Source organism: Aplysia californica, unplaced genomic scaffold (assembly GCF_000002075.1).
Source record: "Aplysia californica isolate F4 #8 unplaced genomic scaffold, AplCal3.0 scaffold00183, whole genome shotgun sequence".
Classification (NCBI taxonomy): Eukaryota; Metazoa; Mollusca; class Gastropoda; order Aplysiida; family Aplysiidae; genus Aplysia; species Aplysia californica.
In genome coordinates this window covers 346,256-369,137 of record NW_004797453.1, presented here as the reverse complement: position 1 = coordinate 369,137, position 22,882 = coordinate 346,256, and the positions used below count along the sequence as shown (strand labels likewise).

General features: G+C 40.3%; 1 protein-coding gene across 1 annotated transcript; it reads left to right on the top strand.

Moving 5' to 3' along the window:
- Positions 1-273: 273 nt before the first annotated feature.
- Positions 274-21,592, top strand: LOC101863266 (heterogeneous nuclear ribonucleoprotein R; the record flags this gene model as incomplete). The annotated part of the gene is given in 10 exon segments (XM_005098449.2): positions 274-493; positions 4,036-4,174; positions 8,064-8,287; positions 8,676-8,783; positions 9,395-9,571; positions 11,592-11,727; positions 12,495-12,703; positions 14,093-14,453; positions 18,314-18,417; positions 20,156-21,592. Coding segments are annotated over 9 exon segments (1,830 nt in total). The 3' UTR covers positions 20,528-21,592.
- Between the last annotated feature and the right edge of the window lie 1,290 nt (positions 21,593-22,882).

The window sequence follows — 22,882 nt, the reverse complement described above, 5'->3', positions numbered from 1 at the left end:
TATGAGAAAGATGTCTCTTGTATCGTTACAAGTGAAGAACCAAAGCTATCCCACTAATAAGAGTGCCACGGTCTGTAGGCCTATTTCATGGTAAAATGCGAACGCAATTCATTTTTATGTTGACACTCTGTCACTGATGGGATCTTGATCCTTTGTTACAAGAGCGGATGAACTCGCACAAAAAAGCAGCAACAACAAAAATGAATTGAATTTAGATAGGCTATATTAAGTAAGGTTCGTTGTCGGCCAGTCCAGAACTAGATCTAGATCAAGAGAGAACTTGAGAAGGCCTTGCCTCCTCGCCTCGGCCAACAGTGCGAAATGTGTTGCGGGAAATTTCGGTAATTCGTGAACTCCCGTGATCGATGTTTGTAAACCCCGTACGTCACGTGGTCTCTTCCTTAGGATTTATCGTCGTGAAAAGAAGTCCCATCTAGAGAAGAGTATTAGGCCAAAATATCTAAAAGAAAACTAGGTTCTTTTTGGACTAAAGGTCAGTGCCAACATTTTGTTTGATTCTAGTTAATAAATTAAGTGTCGGGCAATGATGTCATTATTATGAAATGCAGTTTAAACTAAATCGAAAACCCGGCATGTCGGGTGCACGCCCGGTGGCCGCTTGCGTCGCCATTTTGTGCAGATTGCACGCCCAACTCTCTCACTGCTTCTCTCGATCTGTAACATAGATTGCAGTATCATCAGTCCTTCTAAGCTGGAAAATTTTATTCCCATTATAACCAAGTTGAGTGCTGATAGATTTAGGTTGGTGGGTCGATGTTATTTTACTTTTCTTTATAAGCTCATTGACAAAACAGATCCGGGTTTGGTGTTTGTTGGGGTGTTGGCTTCCACTCATTTATGATTTGCCATACCATGACTATGACGTGTTTGCCCAGGCTGACCGACGACCGTTGGTGGATGGGCATAAAAAAAGCTAACAATGATTCTTGACGTAGATTCTATGTCATGACAAATGTATCCTCTGAGTGAGGTAGAAAATTGGTGGAGGTGGAGCAGCGATTTTGTAGTTTCGTTCGTCCAGAAAAGTAAAGCTGAACGCCAGAGACCCTGAATAGCCAGGTAATGGTTCACAGGAGAAAATCAAAGAATGACCCATTTTTGGCAGTTCCTACCCCTTATTATTAGGCCTATTGGCCGACTCTTATTTCTTCGAGTGACTATTCGGACTCGAGTCCGAATATGAAAAAATGTTATTCGGACTCTGATTCTTGTCCAGCATGACATCACTTCTGTCTTCCTGTGACTCGTGACTCTGGCTTCCTGTCCTGCCTCACTCGTGACTCGCCTCAGGCTGGGTAGAGACCGGGATTACTTCGGGCAAAAAGGCGTTTTGTGCAGGAGCCAAGTTTTTATCTTATGATGAATTTGAGGCTGGCCTGAAAAGTTATAGCGCTTCTAATAAATGTTTATTTGTGAAGAGGTCATCAGAAGCAATTAATAAAGATGGCTCGTTAGCATGTGTCGGGGTCGGATGGGCGGCCTGCACACGTGTGGCTGTGTGCGTGTATGGGTGGGGGGGCACTATCGGTCCGGGCGTTGAACCTCGCATACGCATCAAGTCTTTTCCCCCCAGGTAACTGATCATTATTACAATAATAAGGTAATCTTGACTTAGATCTGCGTAATGAATCGTGTGCTGGTCTATGGAATCAAAAGTTGCCGTATGCTCAGCTCTACACAGCAACACAACTTTTTCTTGGTAAACAATCGAGATGACACAGGCTTGTGTATTTGAACGAATTGGTCTTTTTTTTTTGGCCACCTCTATTCTCACCCGGAGTGAGTTTTTACACAGCTCATAATATGCATGTGCCAGGTGGTCTGCTAATCTTCAATTTTACCTTTTTCTACAACAAAGAAAGTGGGAAACATGGGGTGGGCGGTGGGCATCGGATCAGCAGAAAAGGTGTCGGGGAAACTAAAAAATGGCGGAAAATTGGAAGCCCCGAAGTTAGATCTATAGAACGGAGACACTTCCTTTTTTCCGGACCCGAGTCCTAATAAAAAAAATTCATATTCGGACTCGAGCCCGAATATGAATTTTTTTTATTCGGACTCGAGTCCGAATATGAAAAAATATTATTCGGACTCGAGTCCGAATAACGACGCCTTCGGGAAAATAAACTTGTCCGAACGCTTTCCTCTCGAGATTTGTTGATAATAAGCGAATGGAGTGGCCTGATGTGTGTGTGTGCGCATAAGGTGCAGGGCTCCGCTTGGCTGGATTGAACTTACCGGACCACCTGTCTCGGCCCGTGATTACAACACGCGCCTAGCCTAACTACTACGCACTCATCATAGTTCTCTACGTGCTGACAAAAGGTAGTTCCGCGGGTGACCTTCGCGCACAGCGCAAGCCAGCTGCGAGGTGAGGTGAGCGAGAGGTGGTGGTTGAGGGTAGGTGGACCACCGTATATCATACTTCATATCAATGGGGGGGGGGGGGGTCGGCTTTGTGGGAGGACTTTTGTAACGAGCGACCACTATTTATTCAAGATTGTACTTGTTGAGCTCCACAATACTTGTGGGAGACCGAAAGCCACTGTTATACTACCTGGACATGGAAAAATTGCGGTCGTTTGCGCAGTTTTAGGCCCTGTTCAACGATTTGAAGATCTGAGTCGGGAATTAGTCGCTCGTTACGGAAGTCCTACCATGTTTTTTTATTGGCAATTTTCTGGGACATTGTTTACAGTCCACTGAAATAGTCTAGATCTCTAGCCTAGATCTAGATCTAGAAAAAGGTGATCTTGTAGTTCCGTTCGTTGGAAGTCCTCGATCTACTTGTTTACATCCAGAGAAGAAATCCGAAGTATTGACCTAACTGGCAACACAAACAACAGGGATGCAACCTAACTGCAGAACCTCAAATTATAGCAAAATACCCCCCTACCATGTTTTTTGTGCTTTTTTGGTAGTTCCCACCACCCTTATTTGAGCCTGACCTAGAGTCTAGATGTACAATACGTCTGATGCGCGGCAAGCTAAGATATCAAACCTAACAACTGCAAAACATATTGTGGTAAAATTCAGGGGGGCATTCATTGCGCGGCAAGCTAAGATATCAAACCTAACAACTGCAAAACATTATATTGTGGTAAAATTCAGGGGGGCATGCTCCCTGAAACCCCCCACCATATTTTTTATTAGGTCAGGGGGGTTGCCCCCCCTACTCTTGGGGCCAAAGCCGGCGAATAACAATTGCGGGGTGTGAACTACCGAAAAAGCGTAGTTTTTTTTAGGTTGGGGGGGGGGGGCGACCCCCCTTATCTTAACTCGTGGGGCCCAAACCAGCGAATAATAATTGGGAAGGATGGGAACTGCCGGGAAAAGCGCCACACTTTGCTTGAATTTTGATTTTCTGGCTTTATTGTTTCCTTCCAGCCTCGCGTTTAGTTCACTCCTCAACGAATATCTGGCAATTAAAGGTCTCTGGCGTTCAGCTTTGGCCTTTAACGAACGAAACTACAAAATCAACCTTAAAAAGACACTCTTTACATAGCTGCCACTTTCCCGCTAAATAGCAGAAACTCCGCTTCATCCAGCTTTTTCAGCTCTACTTTCTTCCTTTCTCCGCTGGACCGCTCTCCGTCGCATATTGCGACACTTTTTTTACACGCGGAAAACACCGAACCCGGAGAGAGGCGAAAACGCCGCTAGCGCATGTCCGCACGTAGCTTTCTACTTTCGTTCTTCTGTCCCTAGCGCTAGTTTCACATTCGTGACATTGTTTCTTTATGTGGGGCAACACAGTGTCTATCGACGTTGGCGTGCCGAGTTGTCATTGAAAACGGCGAAAATAGGAGCTGAAATGAGGAAGAAGCAGCTGGTGTGCGACTTGAAAAGTTCATTAGAAAATTGAACGAACAGTTGCTGCACTTTGCGTTTGGTGCCTTTAAACAAAAACTGAAGTGGGTTGTAGTGATGCTGCAGGTTGTTTTAAACTTCTAGTGTCCTTTGACTTGATGGTTTAAGGTTGCATTTGGATCCTAATTTTGCTTCATTTCTTTTCAGATGACTCAGAACGGAGATGATGTCGATATGAAAGAACAGGAAACGTTGACAGCAGAAGAGGAAACTGAAGCTCAAACCCTCTTAGATCATGGAATCAGTAAAATTGTTGCCAAAGAACTTCTGGCCATTTACAAAACTGGTCAGTACTACTTCTCAAAGGCTGCGAAGACGTATGCCCCTTTTTTAAGAGTGAAGTTGTGACTGCAGTTCAGGGTTTTTAACCAAAACATTTACAGTTCAGTATTTTTTACAGGTTAAACTTGTGTTAATTGGCCTGCATAAAAAAAAAATTTGTCTTCTGTTATTATTGGCTTGTCGTACTTGGTGGAATTAGAAAATCTGTAATTGGAAAACAGCTGTTTTGATGCTGTGGAGTCTTATAATGTAGTTCCAAGCCTTTACTCAGTATAGCAATGACCAAGAAAACCCCCTTTTTTTTTTTGGTCATAAAGTGTTTGCAAATAGGTGCATTTTGTAGCTGTATCTTCACAAAGCATGGAACTTTTTGAATTTTTGAAATCCATCAATAAACAAAAAAGTTAAGAATTTTTAAATCAATTAATTTTTGGTGCACTTTTATATAAAACCCCCAAAATATGTGACGTTCTTTGGTGAGTTTTGAGACAATATTCGTCATAACTCGCTCATTTCTCGGAGTATTTAAATGAAACTTGGCAACCCAGTACATTTTCTAGTGCAGAATCTAGTCCCGCTTTCAGATTTTTCATAGCTATCCTACTTTTTGAGTTATGAAGACGTTTATAGGTAAAAATGTGGCTGTTTTCTGTGCGTTTTGAGACAATAGTTGTCATAGCTCGCCTATTTCTTGGAGTATGTAAATGAAACTTGGCAGTCTAGTAGTTTTCAATGCAGAATCTAGTCATGCTGTCAGATTTTGAATATCTATCATACTTTTTGAGTTGTAAAGACAATAACAGTAACAGGTAAAAAAGTGGCGTTCTTTACAGATTTACAAAGATTATCAGTCATATCTTCTCCCAAAGTCATGATATTTGAATGAAACTTGGCAACATAAAAGGTTCCTCCTTGCCAAGCAATGCTAGCAATGCCAATCGCCCGCTGCGCCTTGTGCCGGAAATCGGCCTCCTCGCGAGGGGTATTTTTTGGGCCGCTCGGAATCAGAAGTGACTCTCTTCTAAGTTTAGTTACGGGAAAACTCCTGGACGAAAATAAATGAAACTCGGCAACCAACCAGAGGAAAGGTTAAACTAACGACATGCCAGCGCACAATCCCGAACGATTACTAGAACCAGAGATATTGCCGTGTTTGTGAGAATTTCCTCTGCGGTTCGAAAACTAAGCGGAGCAGCGGGTTGATCGCCGACCACACAAGCGCCCCACATGTCTTCTTTATTGCTGTAAAATTTCAGATCTCTGCGTTTAGTAGATTTTCCGTACCAACTTAAAATTACCACCCACCCATTGATAAAACACTAGATCTAGAAACTTAATCGCGCATTCCAAACGCGAGGTGCCGGCATGCAAGAGGCGCGTGATCGCTAGGCGGCATGTGATTGGCTGCCTATAACCAAATGGGTCTCCGATGACTACATCGCGGGTTTTCCCGATAGTGCTTTACTGAGTTTTAGAAGGGGTGATCGCGTCGCGGTAAAAACGATGTCACGCAATTCAACAAATTTCACGCAAATATCAGTCTTTAAGATCCAAAGTAATGAAGACAACGAAAAGTGATAGCAGAACTAGATTTGGCACTAAAAATCACATGGAGATGCCAAGTTTCATTCATATGCTCCAATTCATTACTGAATTATGAACAGTTTTTCCTCAAAATACATCAAAACGTCCCACATTTTGGCGATTTTTTCCTCTTTGAAGGTCCTCCAACATTTTGCAAACAAAAATCCCAATAACTTTTTTATTTATCAATGGATTTTTAAAATTTAAAAACCACAGTTCTTAGAATTTACTCTAGTTTCATTTAAGCCCATTTTTAAGCAATTCGGATGAAAATTTAATTTTTCATTGTCATTGCTAAGCAATGCTCTGGATCAATTTGTCACAAAAATGTAAGTAGAGAACTGGATTTATTAGTCTAATAAATCCAGTTCTCTTCTAGTAAAAGCATGCATACTTTGTAATAGAAAATAAGATCGTCTCTGTGTATATCCATTGTTGGTCAATGTCCTATTGTGTGGTAGATTAAGATGCGTTTAGATAATATAGTTTACAAGTCATGGGAATATTTTGCATGTGTAGGCCACAACTTACTATAATTGTAACATATTAATATTTACACACACACATACACACTCTCTCTCTTTTTTTGTTTTGTTTTTGGTAAGTGTCTTATGGCGCTCACAACTGCATAAGGTCGTATGAGCGCGCGGGACACACCTAATACTTTTAGTTGGTAGGAAATTTTGAATTTTGCCCGGGTGGCGGCCGAAGCCTACTCTTATCGATTTTAGACCACCAAGGGATCTTTAACGTGCGCAACTTGCACTCGGGCCCTCCGAGATTTTTCGCCTTTGTCCGAGAACGCTAGGTGTAGATCTTTCCTGCCAGAAGATCAGGGGTGTGGCAGAAAGACAGCTGTAAGAAGGAGTCAAGGAGTAGCAGTAAAAAGGCTGCAGAAAGAGTCAGGAGCCCAGAGGAGGGGGCAAAGGGGGTGGGGGCAGAAAGAGGAGACGAAAGCTGACGAAAGAATATTGCCAGAGAGCAGGAAAGGAGGTAAAAGGAGACAATTCTAGAGAACATTTTTCGGTCGCAACCCGGGACCTTTGAATGAGAGGCCAACAGTCTTTAACCTCTAGACCACTAGAGCTCTCTCTCTCTCTCTCTCTCTCTCACTCTCTCTCACTCTCACTCTCACTCACTCACTCACTCACTCACGTGCACGCATGCACGATTTCAATATGTATAAACAGGACTATCTTCCCAGACTGGACTAAATAAGTACCATACTCTTTAATAACAATCTTAATGCCTCACTTTTCCGAACAGAGCACACAGGACGAGTCCAAGTGTGTGTTTTCCCAAGAGGGGGGAATAGGCTTTCATAACGCAAACACAATGACATACCACTTCTCAAGATGTTTGCTTTTCTGTTTCTATTCTTCTGTCATGCAATCAAGCAAATAAAAATGACTACATCTATTGTATTGTGATTAAAATGCAACAAAAGTGCAAGTTATCAAGGCTCCCGTTTAGTTTTCAAGCATCCTTCCCCCCTTTCCGGTTCACATAAGCGGGGCCTCGTTTGTAGCGACCGATGGCTGATGTCACTCAGTGGAAATTTCCCAGCCGCCGCAAATGGCAATGTCGCTTTTTACCTTAGTTACTCCCACATTTTTAAAGATTACGCAAAAACCGCTAAACACAGAAGCATGAAATTTTGAGGGAATAAAGAAAAATGGTGTACAACGTATCAGTCAGTTTGACAAACCACAGCTACGAAGTCTTCAAAGCGCACCACATCAACCACTTTCGGAAATGTTTTCGACTACTTCTTGGATGGGTACAAAGTTGTCAAACTTCACACTATGAGATTGACCTCTTTTCTGATTGGCTGCCAAGTTTCATTCATATCTATTCTCGAGAAGCGGCGTTAGAGCAAGTTGAAGACGACAACCTTTGCGTTAGTGCGTCCCACAAACACCCCCGCGGCGGGGGCCAAAAATCGGCAGAACAATACGCGCTCGGTGGGCATTGCTACTCAGTACTTGCCATGGAATATTAACTGCTTTCTGGTTTGGTATAATCTTGTTTTAATGCGCATTTAATCAAGAAACTTATAGACTTCTGGGTCAAATGAATACTGAAAAGTGTTGTTTCAATGTGTTCAAACTTGCTCTGTGGGTGGTTGGCGGATGCTCTGGTGTGGTTTGCTTCTTCTTTTCTATGAAACATCTATCGTCATTATCTCCCATTCTTCTTTTTTATGTTTGTTACTGTCCTGTAACGCCTTCTGGCGCTCATATGAATTTATGCAGTTGCGAGTGCTGTAAAACCTTTACTAAAACAAAAAACTTGCTTCCTTTCCACAGAAAAACTATCCCAGTCCGACTTGGACGATCGTGCCATGGATGCTCTGAAGGAATTTGCTCCTGATGATGCAATCAAAGTGCTGAAACAATTTTGCGAAAGTAACTTGGAGCATGTTGGCAATAAAAGTGCCTTTTTGTGCGGGCAGATGAAGACGTACAGGCACAAACTGAGAGCTGGAAATATGCCACCATTGGTGAAGGGTCCAGATGATGCAAAGCTGAAGGTAAATGTTGGCATAGTTCTTGCTTATTTTTTACTTTTTACCTTTTTTGATATATACGTAAATAGTTTGGTTGGTGCTTTTTCGATATTCTGTAGTACACAGTCGTGTAGTTTACCAGTTATCTTGATAGGATTATCAAAATACGCATGTCATTGTGCTGACTTGGCAGGATCCAACTTGAAAAGGAAGTTCAATCCTGCTTTGTCATGGTGCTACCAAGTCTGCTTTTTATCGTAAAAAATTGTTCCTGGTGCAATTAGTCATCCAGGCATTTGCTTTCATGAATTCATTGTGTCTAGAGATGTGCTTTCAGTGCTACAAGGGATGTTTGTGTACGTCTACATGAGTTTTTTTGTTAGACCTAATGTTTGTATTATATTCACTTCAGGAAATCTTGGATCGCACTGGCTACTCACTTGATGTGACTACAGGCCAAAGGAAGTACGGAGGACCCCCACCAGGCGGTGACCCCACCCCTCCAGGCTCTGGACATGAGGTGAGTATTGTCAGGCACTCTTGGTACTGTGTGTGGCTCTATAGTTAACACATTTTTCTTTTTGGCACCTTACGACAAAGTGCAGTGTAAGTGCACATCATCTTTTCTTTTAACATATTTGTTCATCTTTATTCTGTAATTTGTTGTTTTCTTGGTTTTTAAAAAATTAAGTTTCATTTACCAAGAACAAAAAAAAGTGATAAATAGTTTATTTATAGTATGCACTTTGAATTGTAATGATTATGTTAGTGTCTTTTTGTATGAATTGAAAATAAATAATAAATGTTGTTGTTGTTTTCAACTCCCTTTAGCTGCAAGCATTTCGCTCTTTGCAGCGCAATGCCTCCTAAATAATAAATAAGTATGAAGAGCCATATAACTTAAATTGGGAAATTTAACCGAACTAAACCAACAGTGGAATAGAAATAAAGTTTTGAAAGTCTGCAAGGTTTAAGAATTAATATCTTCACAAGCTGTAATATGCGATGATGCCTGTTTTTCCTGTAGACTAATTGGAACAAGTTACTTTTTTTCTTCTAGTTAACGGGTCAGCCATGATGGCCATTGGCATTAATTCATGACATATGTTATTACTCTCTCTTGTGCCACAGATTTTCTGCGGGAAGATTCCCAAAGATGTGTTTGAAGATGAGCTTATCCCATTGTTTGAGAAGTGTGGAAAAATTTGGGATATGAGGTTGATGATGGACCCCATGACAGGACTGACTCGTGGGTATGGATTCATCACTTTTTGTGAGAGAGAGGCAGCTTCAGAGGCAGTAAATCAGGTTTGTTGAGAGCGAAGGAAATGCTTACTGTTGCCATAACCCATCATGATGCTACGATTGTCCCTCAGGGGTTATTAGTTGCGATTGTGAACACGGGCCACGAGACCTGATTTTATGTACGGAGCCACTGTGAAACCAAGTTAAACTTTTTTCAAGGAAGATTTTCCTGGCATTTCCCTCCCCAAACAAGATCTAACCCTAGAATTGGAATAGAAAACGAAGTCTTGTAATTTTGTTTACACCATTCACTGTGGCAGTAATCGAATTTGAAATTGCTGCAAATATGAGTGTTTGCAACCTGTTCAATGCATTTTAACGGGATAGCAACGATTCAAGAGGAAAGACTGCTTTTCAATGCAATTTCATTTGCTTCAAAATTTCTATCTTAAAAAAATGAGGAAACTGAGCATTTTTCATGACCTACCTTCATTTGCATGAAGTTCTCAAATTAAGTGGCCTCTGGGGGACTGGACAATGCAAATTAATTGCCTCTTGATGGGTTAAGACATTTTGCGATATTCTAAGGATGTTTTATGCGTTTTAATAAGAAATATGACCTTACTTTTTTAGCAATGCCAATCGCCCGCTGCTTCTTGGGCCGGAAATCGGCCTCCGCGCGAGGGGTAATTTTTGGGCGGCTCGGAATCAGAAATGACTCTCTTCTAAGTATAGTTACAGGAAAACTCATTGACGAAAATAAATGAAACTCCGCAACCAATCAGAGGAAAGGTTAAACTAACGACATGCCAGCGTACAATCCCGAATGATTTCTAGAACCGGAGAAATTGTGTGTTTGTGCGAATTTCCTCTGCGGTTCGAAAACTAAGCGGAGTTGCGGGTTGGTCGCCGACCAGACGGGCGCCCCACATGTCATCTTTATTTGCTGTAAAATTTCAGATCTCTGCGTGTAGTAGATTCTATGTACCAACGTAAAATACCACCCATCCGTTGATAAGACACTAGAGCTGGAAACTAGACCACGCATTCCGAACGCGAGGTGCCGGCATGCAAGAGGCGCATGATTGCTAGGCGGCATGTGATTGGCTGCTTATAACTAAATAGGTCACCGATCAATTCATCGCAGGTTTTCCTGATACCGCTGTACTGAGTTTTAGAAGGGGTGATCGCGTCGCGGTAAAAACGATGTCATGCAATTCAACAAATTTCATGCAAATATCAGTCTTTAAGATCCAAAGTAATAAAGACATTGAAAAAATGATAACAGAACTAGATTCTGCACTAAAAATCACATGAAGATGCCAAGTTTCATTCATATACTCCCAATTCATTACTGAATTATGAACAGTTTTTCCTCAAAATACATCAAGACACGTCCCACATTTTGGCGATATTTGCCTATATGAAGGTCCCCCAAAAGCAAACAAAACCCCCAATAACTTTTAAAAAAATTTATCAATGGATTTTTAAAATTAAAAAACCATAGTTCTTAGAATTTACTCTATTTTCCATTTTAAAGCAAATTTGATGAAAATTTAATTTTACATTGTCATTACTACATTTTTAAAGCTATGAACTGGTGATTTGTGAGAGAATTCTGCATTTTGATGTTGCAAGATTTAGGTCAAAGATTATTTTGGGTGCTAGAAAAATTTGTAAAATATTTGTGAGTAAGTTAACTCACAGTCAACCTGCCGTATTTGTCATTACCGACCCCCTGTGTAACCACCATTTCAATGTGTATTTTAAAGTCACTAACACATATTCTTGACATATTCACCATTATATCTGTGAACTGAGAAACCACAGGGCCTGCAGCAATGGTGGGCAGTTGAAATAGAACTTTGACTGATGCGGTATTGGTAGACTTAATGTGGTCTAGTTTAAGATGTATCTTTCACGTTTAAGCATTGGTTTTGTGTTGTTGTTATGTTGCATTAGCTTTCTTGAGAGAGGCAAATTGTACTCGAGCTTTGCAATGATTAATTGTTTCAAATTTGAATTGTGTATTACTAAACTTGCCCAAAGTTTTAGTGGTTTTTTTTTCCCTTTTCATCCTCAGCTGCACAATTATGAGATAAGACCTGGAAAACAGCTGAAAGTCAATGTGTCCATTGCCAATGTGAGGTTGTTTGTTGGCAACATCCCAAAAAACAAGTCCAAAGATGAAATCAAGGAAGAATTTGGGAAAAGAACAGGTATTATAATCCTTTCATTATCAGGGCTTGAATTAGGTGTTCAGGAGGGCAGGCAAAAGTTGCCACGGTGAGGCCTAAAAATCAGAGGGCACCAAGGCAAAAATTATAGGTGATCATTTTGTTGATTAAAGTTGGTAATACTGGATCGTGCATCACAAAGTTTATATAAATAACAAAAGTATTTATTCTTGCTCTCTGCAAAAGTTCAAGAGTTATCGGAAAAAAATTGTCATGGATGAAAACTAAGTAAATCACAGTAAAATCACACCAAAACAAAATCACTAAAAATCAGTTTTAAATCAAATAAAGATCACGATTGCATATTTGTGTCAACTTTTATACCTGTACAGTTGCTCGGTTTATCACACTGATTTTTTAAAAATAGGTTAGAATCGTGCGTCTCATTGGAAATTTTTAGTGAAAAACTTGCGTCGTCAATGAGTTAATAAAATTAGGATATTTTTCTTATGTACCTAATGCCATGTTTTAAAAACTGTTTCCCCATTGTTTTCTCTCGAAAAGATTGATGGAAACTGAAAATGATACAAGAAAATGAAACATTTCACAGAATTGAAAGTCCAAATGATGTTAATTTAAAGAGATTTCCTTTATATTTTGGTAAGCGAAAATCCGGATTATGATTTGTTGTGAAAGAAGCTACAGGCTTTTTTTAAAGACTGGATTAGCTAATCTAGTCAGGATTGAGTTAATGGGAATACCGTATTTAACGTTTATGGGCTTTAATCTAAAACATTGTTTGTTTTCAGATGGATTGGTAGAGGTTATTGTGTATGGCTCTGCTGACAATCCAAAGCAGAAAAATAGAGGTTTTGCATTCCTGGAGTATGAGACCCATAAGCAAGCCTCTAATGCGAAGAGGAAGCTGCAGGCCGGACATCCAAAGTTCTGGCAGTGTGATGTCATCGTCGATTGGGCGGATCCAATGGAAGAGCCCGATGATGAGACTATGTCGAAGGTATGGCAACTTAAAAAGTCCTTTGTGACTTATGTATCCGCCTTCCCAGTTAGTATCCAGAAAGTTTCATTTTGGTCTTTAGTTTACTTGATCGTGGAGGGGACTAAAGATTCCATACTGAATGTGCATACACGGGGTAGATTCATTGCTAGATCATGCCAACTACTTCCTTTCACAGCAACCCATGCAACTTATGGTCATACAACTTGTAGTTTAGTAAGGGTATTACGGCTCTGTCAACTACATAAGGTCATTTGAACGCGTGGCTCTGAAAGCTACATAAAATGGATGGAATAGCCAGCTACTGGTAACTATATCCAAAGAAAACACAGCAAGTAAAAAAAATGCCCTTAAAAATAAGAAGAAGAAAAAATGGTGGAGGAATGAAAAATATATCCATTTTTTGTTTACAAAACAAAATGGTGGATGTTTCCATGGTTACGAGCGAGTCTGAACACACTTAATAGTTGGTTCTGAATATTTCGACCCATATTAACAGATTGTAAAGTATTTGTAGATAAGAAAATGAGGTTTATACTTGTAAAGCCCTCTTAAACATGTTAGAATTGTTATTTCTCTTGAGGTTCTGGGCCATGAAGTTCCTGATTTTAGAGCCAAAAAATGAGAAACTTTTCCAACGAAAATATCCTTATTTCATTCTAGGGGCTCAGAACTTGTTGCGTCTGAATGTCCATAACTGATGGGATGGAACTTGCTGTGTTAAAAAAGCTCAACGACAGATAAAAGTATTATATTAAGACATTTACAACAGATGGTAAAAACTTAATGGAATTTTTTTATCAACTAGAAGCAAGTGCCAAGCTTTAACACTTACATTACCACCGGTGTCTTTAGTCGTCAGGCTGTAGTATGCGCAAACAACCGCAGGTGACTTAGTTGATGACGCAACCAAGCATACTAAACAAATTAAACAACGAATAGACACACCTCATGAAGTAAAGACCATAGGAAGTCGCTTTATTCGATAACTGATGGTTCATGGACCTCTCTAAATTTTTAAAGCGCATTTCTTTGGCTGCCAAGGATTTTTTTAATTAAAAAAAAAATTCTACCAGGGCTTCAGCATTCTAAACTGGTGCGGTACTTGTTTTTTTTTTTTCATTGTATGAGCCTTCGGTACTACTGTAAGTGTTTAGATGCAGGATTTTTTCTTCAGTACTTGTCTAGCTGTTATTTTGGGCCACTTGCAATTTTCTCATTCTCTCACATGAGATACCAGACGGAACAGAATTGCTATAGTCAAGTTTTGACAGAAGAGCATGGTTGAAATAAGGTACCTTATCGTTTTGATTCTTTTTTAGATCAGCGTAACATACTTCCGAGTAAAATGATTTATTTTAAATATTATTTCATTATTTATTCATTCAGGTGAAAGTCCTGTATGTCAGAAACCTGACATCTGATGTCACTGAAGACATGCTGAAAGAAAAGTTTGGTGAATTTGGCAAGGTGGAGAGGGTGAAGAAGATCAAGGATTATGGATTTGTCCATTTTGAAGAGCGAGATGATGCCCTGAAGGCCATGGAGGGTCTGAATGGACAGAAGGTTGGCAGTTTAGATATCAACATCTCGCTTGCAAAACCGCCTTCTGAGAATAAGAAAAAGGAGCAGAGGAAACGTGATCAGGAGCGCCGCTTGATGAGGGCGGCCTACTACGGTTTTGATGACTACTGGCCACCAGCACGTGGTGGTGCCCAAAGATCTGGACTGAGACGACCTCCTTATCCAGGTACCTTGCTTTGATGAATTGGTTAAGAATTGAGTTGCACCACGTTATGAAAATAATAATAAAGTACTTTGCTCATTTGTTGTGCAGGTACAACTTGAACAGCTCTGATTATGGCAAACACATGACCTTATTATTAGGCATTTGTCTATCAGTCAGAGAGGTAAATTGATTAACCCCTTCGTTGCCTTCTGACATGCCTGCTGTGAGGCACACATGTGTACTTTTTGCTGTACCGTGGAGGTCACGGAAGTTTGCAAAATTTAAATTCACTACTCACGGGTGCATATAAAAAATTACATGTACGTTTTGCTTATCTGGTTCTTTTTCTGTACAAAAATGTAGCCACAAGCACAGCATGGATTTTTATTGGGAATAAAAAACATGCTTAGTTTACCTGCGGTTCGAAAACTAAGCGGAGCTGCGGGTTGATCGCCGACCGCACAAGCGCCCCACGTCTTCTTTATTGCTGTAAAATTTCAGATCTCTGCGTTTAGTAGATTTTACGTACTAACTTAAAATTACCACCCATCCATTGATAAAACACTAGAGCTGGAAACTACATCACGCATTACGAACGCGAGGTGCCGGCACGCAAGAGGAGCGTGATCGCTGGGCGGCATGTGATTGGCTGCCTATAACTTAATAGGTCACCGATGACTACATCACGGGTTTTCCCGATAGCGCTTTACTGAGTGTTAGAAGGGGTGATCGCGTCGCGGTAAAATCGATGTCACGCAATTCAACAAATTTCACTCAAATATCACTCTTTAAGATCCAAAGTAGTAAAGACATCGAAAAGTGATAGCAGAACTAGATTCTGCACTAAAAATCACATGAAGATGCCAAGTGTCATTCATATGCTCCAATTCATTACTGACTTGTGAAGTTTTTCCTCAAAATACATCAAAACATGTCCCACATTTTGGCGATTTTTCCGTATATGAAGGTCCTCCAACATTTTGCAAACAAACATCCCAATAACATAGCTGCCAAGTAGTACGTAAAAAACGTATTTAGTACGATTTTGGGGTTTGAGTTTGAGTACGGAAATCCGTTTTGGCATCGGAAAGTACGTTTTCAACTTTTTCCCCTTTTAGTTTCAATACAAACTGACTTCAAGCAAGAAAAATTAGAAAATTTATGACCGAATAGGCGAAGTACGGGAGTGCAAGACGACGAGAGTAGTGTCCCTGCAATTAAACTGGAAGTCGACCTCCTTTTCACGAGTTGTGCCCCTTCTGTATTTCTTTGTTATTAATGTTATTGAGCATGCACTATTAAAGCGGGAAGTAACCTACGCAGACCTGCCACTCATCCCGATTTAATTTTGTTTCTGCCCCAAATCTCAAGCATCCCGATTTTCCCAATTTCGATCGCCAGTATCCTTATTTTTAAAGGTCTTTGCGTCTGTTGCGTCCGATTCTTAGAAAAAAATATAAAAAGTTCTGCAATCTCTTTTGCTTGGAAGCACCGATTGGACTTCTTATCGGCTGGAACTTGGAACGCTATTTTCTAAAGCATCTAGATCTATGCCGAATCTAGTAGTTGACTCACGCTCGTTATTTCTACTAAAATCGACGTAGTAGTAGTATCAATTTTGAATTCCCACTTAAATACGCTCCGGAGGGGGGGGGGGGGGGGGGTTGATCTTTGTGTTTGATCCCCCTCGTTTTTTTTTTATAAAAATCGGAAAGGAATTAAGAAAAAAAAATTGATTTCCCCCCTAAAACCCCCCCCGGGGGGGGGGGGGGGGGGGGTTTGACACTTGGGCTTAAAGTGCGTGCCGTGATCCAGACTAATTGAGGGGAAAGGAATAAGAAAAAAATTGATGAACAACCTTGGCGCGATCTTTTTTCCCGGGGGGGGGGGGGACCTTGGGTGTATATGCGATGGAAGTCAAACGTTGCTGTATGAAAAAGCGGACTTTTTTCCTGGATGATAGGAGTTATGTGTCAGCTATTTTCAAGACTACGAGAGTTTCAGCTTTAGTGCTACCTGCGCTCCCCCAGTCTATCAAACTCCGATTCGAGTAACATATAATAATGCGCTTTCAGTTTTCAAATAGCTTTGTCTTGCATACTCGCCTCATAAAGAACCGGGACCACCCCCGCCCCCTTTTCCCCAGTGCCCCTTATGACTAATTTGCCGTTGATCCGGATTTTTTTCACCAGATCTAGACTAGATCCGGATTTTTTTACTCTAAAATCCGGATTTTTAGATTTCTTAGAGTGGCAGGTCTGCCTACCGGCCTTCTTTGTTTCTCATTCATCCACATCGGGTCACGGGTCATCGTGTGTGTGTTGCGGGCAGCCTTAATGATTGCATGCAGGAGCTAAATCTCTTTTTTTGATCACGGACGCGCGTTGTCTTTCAAGTGATGGGTGCGTTTTTAAAACCAACCAGTTCTAAGGCAAAACCTCGCGAACACACCTTCTGTGCCAAGTATTCAGAGGAATTCAACTTCATCACTGCATCGAAATTATCAAACAAACATGCTTTCTACAAACAAGGTGTGCCGACGTCCTCAATGACAATGGTCCGTCAAGTGGTGTTAACATATAACTTGTATCGACAGAATTAGACACCTTAGGTGTTCCCTTTATGCACTGCATCTCTCTGAGTTCAGACAATGCTTCAGTGATGATAGGACAAAACAATGGAGTTATAACAAAGCTTAGGAAATCCCAGCCAGACATCTTTGCCATTGGATGCCCCTGCCATCTTTTCAATCTGGCTGCACAGCATGCATGTGTCTGGTGTATGCTTATTATTTGAGTACAAGTTGTCTTTTGGTATTTTTTAAAGTAAGAACTGGTCTCTTTCACCGACTGCACGATGAAAATCTGTTGTTTTTTTTTAATTTTGAAAACTTGGCAGCTATGCAATAACTTTTTTATTTGTCAATGGATTTTTAGAATTTAAAAACCATAGTTCTTAGAATTTACTCTATTTTCATGTAAGCCCATTTTTAAGCAATTTGGATGAAAATTTAATTTTTCATTGTCATTGCTAGTTAAAGGTCCCTTGGTGATCCAAAATCGATAAGAGTATGCTTCGGCCGCCACCCGAGAAAAATTAAAAAACGCGCTCATATGACTTTATGCAGTTTTGAGCGCCATAAGACATTTCCCCCCCCAAAAAAAACCCTAAACCTCTTCGTTTAGCAATTTTTTTTATTGGGGGAGTGGACATGGGCCAGAAAATTTTGAAATGGCAAATGGCACAGAAATATTTGTTGTTGAAGTTTATTTAATTCTTTCATGTTCCACAAAGTTTGTTACCCTCATGCAAAGGGGTATGATTTTATGTTTTTTACATTCATAGTTTCATGGTTTTATCTAGCTTAAAATTTTTTATCGTTGAAATGTTGTTACTGCTCCCTTCGTAGAACATGTGGGGCATTCTCCTGAACTAACCTAACTATGGTCCCATGAGATCGGCCCTGCCAGTTTCATGGCAGGAAATGGGCCGATCTAATCGGCCCTTGCCAGAGTTAGGGTTAAAAAGTATTGTGGGAGGTAAGGGGATGTTGTTTGGACTGGCACTGATCCTGTTTTCGTTAAGTTGCCATCTTGTATGGTGTGTTTGAATAATAATAGCATTTCGTGTGGTGAAGTATATACACTGGTGTTGAGTCTTGTGACTGAAAAACCTATGTATGTGTCATCGGTCACTTATTCATAAGGTGTACTGGTAGGCCTATATATTTTGGATTTTTATTGTCACTGGACTTTTTCAAAGCCTTCACTTTAAGGATGTTTATGTCAATATTAGTTATCTGTGGTGGATCTCTGCTGGTTAAGATATATGCGTTTGCGCTAAGAGCCGAGTTACGAGATGTTTTCATTTGCCACTTTCAGAACCCTTCTATGATGAATACTATGGGTACGATGACTATGACTACTACGGAATGCCACCATTCCCCCCCATGCGTGGTGGACGTGGAGGAAGAGGCATGCCCCCTGTAAGTACACACCGTTTAACTCACCAAGCAGAGCTCAAAATCAAGCACAATATGAAAAGCAAATAAGAAATAATCTTATCTTTAATTTTGTTTAGGATGACCTTATCGATTACCTGCCTATTCATGAGTTTGGACGTTTTGTTCATTTTGAGACACAAACACAATAAAAAACATACAAGATTAATTTTTTTGGGGGTGTCATATTGGGCATGTTTAAATCTGTTATTTGTGTAAAATGGTGGTTGTAAGTCTTTGGGAAAGATGTTTGAAATATTGAAATACCCCCAACAACGCCAGTCTTCAGCAAATGTGGACCTGGAAAAGGCCCAGTCTCAAATGAGTTAAATGTTTATTTCATTTTAAGGGAAAATGAACGGCAATCATCATCAGCAAAAATTTCGTTGATAGCTTGATACATTGTGAGCATACATCATGAGCGATCAGCCATAGGAGCAAGAGTGAAACGTTAGAAGTGGGAAAATGGGGGGGTGGCGCTATAATTCACGCTGTTTCTGTCATTGTTGGTCTAATTAGGGCAAATTAAAGCTTCTCTAAGTCAGGAGTAAAAGCTTTCAGGGGAGCCCACTCTCGATACTAAATTGCAGTTACCTGCTGGGTTAGGAAAGGAAACAAAATATTGGCAGGCGTACACTGTCTACAGTGCAGAGGAGGGCCTGATTTATGAATGTACGCCGAGCAGCAGTGAAGCAGTTAATGCGGTCTTTTATGAAGATGGATTTTCAGCTTTTTGTTGTATTTCCATAGCTGCCAACTAGTACGTAAAACATTTAGTGTATTTTTGTTCGAAAATACATATACTTTGTTTTGTAGTGTTGCACCCCCACAGACTTGCTGATGCGGAAGAAAAATTATGAACTTTCAAAACGAGATCTGCGATTAATAATGAAAACGAAACCCAGAAGTCAATTGAGAGATTTTTACGAAACATTTTGAGTTCTGACATTGTTGCAGTTTTGATTCTAATAGTTAGAATCTATTGCATGCAGAAAAGTGTATGAAGTGTTTTGAGGGAGGTTGCTTGTTCAATGCCCACCATCTTGACAGGCTGTGTTCGTAGAGTAACTTTTGGGGGGGAAATGAAAAGTATGCAATGTATTACTGATTATTGTTCAGAACTTTCAGAATTTTTACCATATTTGTGTTAAATTTGACCTCGTGTCTGTGTCTGTAGGCTAGCTCTAGCCCCTTTTCTCCCTTTTGTGATAATGAGGTAGTAACGATCAAACTTGTAGGGTCTGTTGTCACAGTCCAACCTGCTTTGTGCACGGACATTTTATAGCCGTTTTCTGCAGTTCCATTTTTTATTTAAAGTAGTAAAAGAAAACCCAATTATTTGAAGTGACTCTTGTAGAATTTTTTTTATTGATATATTTAGTGTAGTTTGTAGTACATAGTTTGTGCCTGAGAGCTCTGCTTGGTCTACTCGGGAGCAAGTTGCATTGCAGCTTGCTCCCAATGTGAGGGGGGGGTGTTGGGGCATTGTAAATGTGTTCAATGATTGTCATGAAAGATGGCTGAATAAATGTTTCATTGTCTATATATTTCGGATTTGTTTTGAAAAAAAAAAGAGAAATGTTCTGAAGAGATCAAAAATTTTGGAATAACACATGTTTACAATTGCCAACTTCCCCTCCTCACTCAATGTAATTATCCCAGTTACAGGCAAAAAATGAGGGCAAAAAATGTCTCAAAATGATCTTTTTTTGTTTCATGGTAGCCGCCTATGCGAGGTGGTGGGGGCCTTCGTGGCCACGCAATAGGAGGTCCGGCAACACGCGGGGCGGCCGGTAGAGGTCGTGGCGCTGGACCTGCCCGGGGAGCCTCACGCGGGGGACGTGGGGCTAGCAACGGAAACAGCCCGTCGGCAGGCTCTTCACCAGTCGCGGCCAGGGGAGGAAAACGGAAAGCAGGAACAGACTTCACGTCTGGGACTTCGAAGCGACGGAATACGGACAGTTGGGGCTCACAGCCTATTGCGCAGCAGCCCTTGAAGCAAGAAATGAAGCAGGATATGTATGGAGCCATTAGCTATGATGGGAATGATGGTCAAGAGTGGTACCAAGATTCGTATGGGCAGCAGTGGAAATGAAACTCACTACTACCAAAATCTTGTGATAAAATTCAGTCCCTGCCCATATGTGTAAAATAATTGTTACAAAAGATGGTTAATATTGGGCTGAAATTGCAGCCTGGTAAATTAACGACCCACGTGAAGTATGAGGTCATGTGAAACAAAGGGGGGTCACTGGCATCTGTCTTTGGCCCAGTTAAAAAGGCTTCGAAAATTAATGCTGGGCACCAGTAGTTGTTCAATATATTTGTACATTCATCTTCTCCTGGCCTACGTCTCGTGTATATATAATTTTTTTGATCTTTATAAGCATATCCCCCCAAAGATTTTTCTTTTTCGGCAAAGTCTGAATTAAAAAACTTTATTCGGTCTCCTATATATAATTATCTCATCATAACCTCAGGCTTTATAAGCACCAGGCATGAATGGATAATGCCCAGATTCCGCACCGTGTGGTCTCGGGCTCAAGGGTTCCGTTCTACGGCAGCTTATGCACAAAACCAGGACCAAAAAGATTGGATCCTGCAATGCATGCCGCATCTGCATCCAACAGAGTACGCCCACGGCCGCCTCTGCCGTAATGTTCGCTATTAAAGTGAACAGGTAGAGGCCTGGCGTGGGTTCAACATTGTCATCCACGTTGTAGGGATAGTACGAAAATTACTCTGGAAATCTTTTTTCATCTTGTGAATCTTTTTTAATCCAGAATGCCGAAAAATAGTTTTAAGAAGTGTATCAGTATTTTACTGTTTTATTGTTTGGTGTTTCGTACTGGAATTTGTGTAAATTGTCATGTAGTGAAATGACAAGTTCATTAAAAATTTGCTTGAAATTCAAATAATGGCAAATATTCAAGGTTAGTGGAATTGATCCGAAAATGAAGTAGGACTAATGAAACTTGGTGTTTAATCTGGACCCTTCAGTTGCCACGGAGGAGTTGGCACAGATTGTTTAGCATTCCACTAACCGATTTGTTATTTTCATACATGCATCTTCATATATCATCACAACGCCATCCTCATCTCGCTTCATCTCGCCATTGTCATGTGTTCATGCAATAAAATTGCATTTTATGTACAAAAACTTGGAATTAATTTCACCTTTTTAAAATTTGCTGTTGCTGTTGTGAATTATTTTAGCACTAATACCTGTTAAGATAGTTTTGTCCAACAATAAAAGTGCTATGGGAGTTCCGTTCTGCTATTGAAAGCTAAATTGTCTTGCAAAGTGCCAAAATTAAGAAAATAACTATGATTAAATTACAAATTGCACTGAATTTTTACCCTTTTTACTGATAAAATATGTGGAGAATAAAATTAAGATTGAAATGTTGTATCTCATTGCCAATTTCAATGAAATTTTTCTGTTGTAATTTTCGCATATGGTATAATGGCACTAATGACACTTTGGTTTTCATGGTAGAATTGTTGCTGAGGGGTATATGTTTGCACAGCTTTGAGACAGTCAATGGAAGCAGGTTCTGGTACCTTCAGAATGTTGAATATTGACCTATTCAAGGTCTTTCTTATTTTACACTGCTTTCTCTATAAAACGGTACTGAAGGAAAATGCAGGGGCATGGTAAAGACCATGTAGAGTTGTACTGGAAAGAGTGTAATAGGATGGAAAAGTTCTAATTCTTAACTCGTGTAGTTCTTGCTCCCTACATAGCTCATGTCAGTTTCTTGTTTTAGTTTTACCAAGACCTAAACCATACTTTAGAAATGTATACCTCTCAGTTGCTAATTTAGTCAATGAAAAAGATTGACCTATACACAATATGATTCAAAACTGCATTAATATTTTAAAAAACAAAACAATTGATGACTGGAGGGTGTCACAATACATGTAGTTGTAGTCTTCTCTGATTTCAGAAGTTTATTTGTGCCTCTGTCAACACGGTGTAGATTTGAGGTAATGGGATGCAGAGTTCTATCCACACAGGTTTCAGGTCCTCTTGCTGTGGTATATCCTAACCATTACACCACATATATGCCGGTGGGCCATTTCACTAAAAGTCAGTTTGATAGAGACAAGTACATGCAGTGTTTTTCATTCATTTTGAGCAGTTCATCTCCAAGACCATTGGGTTCACAGCAATTAAACTAAGACGAAAATAGCTTCTGAGTGTTGATAAATCCACCATCATACTGAGGTTTTAGTTTTAGTATAGGTTTTACAGCTCTCGCAACTGCCGTCATATGAACTCAAGGGGTGGATGACAAGAGAGAAGTCTTTTCAGGGAATCAGGCTTGTTCTGCTCACCTCTCTAGCTTCAACAGCACAAAGTGACAAAGTCTGCTTCGACTATCAAGGCACCTCAGAAAGAGCGGGTCACAAGAGGTGACTAACGTACGAATATGTAGAGGAAAAC